This window comes from Saprolegnia parasitica (assembly GCF_000151545.1).
Source record: "Saprolegnia parasitica CBS 223.65 unplaced genomic scaffold supercont2.626, whole genome shotgun sequence".
NCBI lineage: Eukaryota > Oomycota > Saprolegniomycetes > Saprolegniales > Saprolegniaceae > Saprolegnia > Saprolegnia parasitica.
Genome location: NW_012157020.1, coordinates 1 through 4,429, shown reverse-complemented (window position 1 = coordinate 4,429; position 4,429 = coordinate 1). Strand labels below are relative to the sequence as shown.

At 58.0% G+C, this 4,429-nt stretch overlaps 2 protein-coding genes across 2 annotated transcripts; one reads left to right on the top strand and one right to left on the bottom strand.

Moving 5' to 3' along the window:
• Positions 1-74: 74 nt before the first annotated feature.
• Positions 75-2,427, top strand: SPRG_17543 (hypothetical protein; the record flags this gene model as incomplete). Its single annotated transcript, XM_012356880.1, has 1 exon — positions 75-2,427. One exon carries the CDS (start codon positions 75-77, stop codon positions 2,322-2,324), a length of 2,250 nt encoding a protein of 749 aa, XP_012212270.1. The 3' UTR covers positions 2,325-2,427.
• A 597-nt stretch (positions 2,428-3,024) lies between these two features.
• On the bottom strand, positions 3,025-3,933 carry SPRG_17542 (hypothetical protein; the record flags this gene model as incomplete). The annotated part of the gene is made up of 3 exons (XM_012356879.1): positions 3,025-3,289; positions 3,336-3,535; positions 3,580-3,933. The coding sequence occupies 3 exons, from the start codon at positions 3,931-3,933 to the stop codon at positions 3,025-3,027; spliced, it is 819 nt and encodes a 272-aa protein (XP_012212269.1).
• Between the last annotated feature and the right edge of the window lie 496 nt (positions 3,934-4,429).

The following is a 4,429-nucleotide window of genomic DNA, read 5'->3' as shown; positions in this document are numbered from 1 at the left end:
GCGGCCTCGACGGCTGTGACGCGCCGTGGGTCTTTGTTCCGTACTGCTTTCTCGACCTCCAACGGCATTGGACCATGGCGATCTCGGACGCGCGGCAAGCGCGCTGCGACACGATGGCAGCCAATGGCGCCGTGTACTTGGAGCCGCTGCTTCGAAACGTGCCGCTGACGAGCTGGACGACGTGCTGGAGCGACGCGTTTGAGCTCACGATCGGCCATACGCTGCGCAACTCGATCCTCGGACACAGTTGGCTCGCGACGACGCTTCACGCGCGCAGCAATATCTCGGCGGTGCACGAAGCAACGTACTGGCGCGCCCACGGCATCCAACTCTTTGAGACCCAGTGGCAGAATTACAAGCGCATTGGGCTTCTCAATAGCTACGCGGTCACAAATGCATTTGGCGTGACATATCCATTTACGCTCCAGTCACTCAACGGCACGTACGGCCGCCACTCGGCGACGACACTCAAAATGTACTGGAGCTTTGCCAACGACCTTTTGCACGCGGTGGTCGTCAATGCCACGTCGTCGGACGGCACGAGCTTACTGCGCTCGGATGCTTCGTTTCTCTACGCCAACACGTCGTTGGAGGCGACGCTTGTCCAAGAAGGCGTCCTCGCGTGGCCCCTCGACCACGGTTTGGACCTTGTCCGGCAGCGCCTCGGGCCCTTTGGCAGCATCGACATGCACTTGATTGCGTGTCCGAGAAGCCTCCTTGACACCATTCGCAGCATCTCGGCCAGCGTGCGTGACGCGGTCCGGCGTCACCAGCACGTCCAAGACCTCTACTTCAACATGACGCTTGTGGATGCGATGCATGCAGTGCCGCAGCCATGGCTCGACGCGAAACTCATGCAGTTTGGTGCTTCGATCCTATGCCCGGCACATCCACCGACGATCAACCAACCTGTTTTCGGTGGCACGCTCATGGCGTTTACTTTGGACGGGAGCGAGTGCCCGACGGACATCACGTCCAAGCTGTACCCGTCCGCGGACATGCTCTTGGCCGCCGCCGTGCTTACGAACCTCTCGGCGACGACGCGCGACACTCTCGCAGACATCTGCGGCCACGATAAGATCAATGGCGCAGCCTGTTTACAGTACCTTCCTGATACCTTGCGGGTGCTAAACGCCATTTCGCCCATGGTGCTGCCGAATCTCAGTCGAGCGATCGCCGACACGTGGCAGCTCGGCATTGGCATGGTCACCTATGCACGACGACCGCCGTCGACGACGCTAACGCTCGAGCACGCACGGCTGCTGAGCGAGGAAGACCCCTCGTACGGCTTTTTCGGCTGGTGTTCGCTCTATGACTGGGCGATCGGGCACCGGCAAGTGGTTCAGTTCCAAGGCGACAGCGGCACCCTCACGCTCCTCTCCGAGTACATTGAGCCTGTCGCGCAGGCGACCTTGAGCTGGCAACTGCCCCAAAGCGCTGCGCGGTACGCCTACATTGGCACGACGTACGTCACGTACTGTCTTTTGGGGCTCGCGGCCGTCACGACGGCGTACATTCTTCGGAGCTATGGCCACGTGGAAGGCTGGAACATGGCCACGCTCAACTCGGTCGGTGGCATGGTCTGGGTGGGCCGCCCGCTCTTGCTGCTGCGCAGTATGACGGCCATGAGCCTCCTCTCGACAAGTGCTCTGGACTTGGCTTTTGACGGGCGCATCTCTGGCTTTACTGCGTCGCACAACCCGTGGTATACCACTTGGCTCGCTGCGAGCGAAGTCACGTGGCTCGTCGCCGTCGTCAATGACGTGGCCATGGCGGTGACGCAAGCCTACACGATCTACTACGCGACGTTCAATTTGGCGATTGTGTGGCTCGTCGCGGCCGTCCTCAGCATTCAATACCCCGTCGAACACGCGGCCTCGCTCCTTCCGACGTGCAAAATTGAGCAACTCGACTGGCAGCTTGTGTGCGAAAGCGCGTTGCTCCAAATCGGGCATCCCAGCCGGCTGATCACGCTTGTCGGTACGGTCTTTAGCTGCAACGGTCTCTGCTATCTCGCGACGCGGCTATTGTGGCACTATCGCCGAGCGGCAAGTCCAACGGGTGCGACCCACTCGCTCTTCTTGTACGCAGGCGCCCAGTACCTTTATACGACCGACCGCTGGCTCTACAACGACGTCTACTACCTTGATCGCGCCTCGGCCGTGCTCAACGGAATCCTCACACTGCGCTGGCGAGGCGTCTTGTACGCCTGCGACATCAAAATGTGGCGCATCCTCACGGTATCCCTGCCGACGACGTGGGACGTGCCGGACGCCCACCCGTTTGCAAAAGCATCGAAAATGGCAATGCCGCTTCGATCATGACGAGCACGGCTTCAGTCTATCAACGTATCAAGTGACGCGAGGGCAGAATTTCCTGTTCAAGGCCTCTGACCACCCGCAGGACCTCATAGACGGTCGTACAGTTGCTGCTAATCTGAGGAAAATTTCAGACGGAGTCTGCATCTAATAGATGGTTCGACGAGTCTCTCGCTCCTAAACCCTACTACTAGTGTGTACACCCACACCGTCTTGATTGTTGCTCGATAATACGTTGCGTGCAGCGTTGATACACGTACATTGATGCACAGATGTGGTGACATCAAATATTACGCTCGAAAAACATAGCCGATGGCGTCGGTATGTGGGCCGTCGACTAGCGTAGCTGTCGTTCGATCCTCGCTTGCAGCGACCGAATATTGCTGTCGTATCCAGTAAGCACATGGTCGACCAGTGCCGAGAAGCAGAAGTCGGTATTGCGGCAAGCGTCGCGGTAGCTCTAGCGGATCTCAATACCGCCAGTCATCTCGACTACGAACCTAATAAAGCAATTCATGATATAGACTTTTGCAACTTGCCTTTTGCTTGCGTGTGAAGCTGTCGAGTCCATGCGATAAGTACGATCCATCGCACTCGAAATGCCCCACCACCGCGGTCGGTCACATCCCACTTACGTCGACAGTGGATGTCCTTCCTGTCGTATGTTAAGACGTTAAATAACGCGTCAACACAAACAAATTAAAAGCTATTGGATCGATGGCATGCATGGCAATATCGTTTCGGATGACGTTCTGAGTGGCGATGTCCACTTGTCAATCTGCTGATCCATGACCGCTTTCAGCGTCCGAATGTTGTTGCGGTAGCCAACAAGGACAAGGTCAGCGAGGGCCGAGAAGCTCAGATCGCGATCGATCGCATAGGACGCATCGCGGTAGCTCTTGCACGGCACGTGCCCACGGCTGTAATATTTGATGCAGCTCTCGTTGGCGCTCACTGCCTCGACGACAAACCTAATGACATATCACGTCTGCGTCAACATCTGTAGGCGGTGCGTACCAGCCCGTTTCTTGGGGCACGTAGACTTCGGGTGGGTACGGGTACACCTCGTCTTCCAGGACAGACTTGGTCGCGAAGACAACGCGCGTGTCTGACTCGTCGTAGCGCTTGCAAGCAATGTTGCCATGCAGCTCAAAGTCACCGGGGAAGCGCAGAAAGAGCTCCATGTAGCACGTCGACTCATCGACGCCTGGCAGCGGCTACGGAGCGTACGATCAGATGCAGGCAACCATGGAGTTCATACCACAAGCGCGCCCGACTCGAGTGTCAACGACCTCTCAAGCGCAAACGTGGCCCAGAACGCCTTGGCCACGAGCTGAACGTTTGCGTGAAATGAGTACACCATCGTGCACGTAAGCAAGAGCTGGTCGTTATCGAACGTGACGGCCGTGTGGGTACCAATCTCGGTGGCGTCGTAAAGTCGCTGGGCAAGAAAGACGCTCTCGAGACGCTCGTACTCGGCGTCTAGCATCGCGTGGAAGCTTCGATGCCGCAGCGCTGGGTCAGCCGGTAAGCGCTGCAGTTTCCAGTCCTCGACATACGAGATGTCCATGAGCTTTGGTCGCTTCTGCACGATGCGCAGGAGCGCCTCGATCATGGCCAGCTGTTCCTGGACGGCGTCCTTCAAGCGGGCATTGTCTTGCTCGGCGACGCTGCGCTCGATGGCCTGTCGCCGTGAGATGCCCTCCCACGGCGTCGCGCAGATAATGTCGACCTCTTGGCGCTGCGTCAAGGCGGCCAGCTGCTCCGCATAGCCGGCGACCTTGGCGCGCAGCTCTGTGATCTCGTCGATGTAGCGCTTGCGCTGTCGCTTGGGCCGCGCTGGTCAAGGTCGCATGCTAATAACTCGAGATCGTCGGTTCTTGATGGATCCATGAGCTGAAAATGGAGATGTGGGTGCGCTTGACCAGTACTTGTTGCGTTTCCAAACAAAAGCTGCTTTATGCGAAAAGAGCACCTCGTCCATGACGTTTCCTGCCCATCTTGACTGCGATGTCCACTGCCGTGACGTGGCACGCTCTGTGATCGATCATGCATGCCAGGCTTGGCTCGGAGCTACTCGAAGGGCGGCATTTGGAACTGTCGGTAGACAA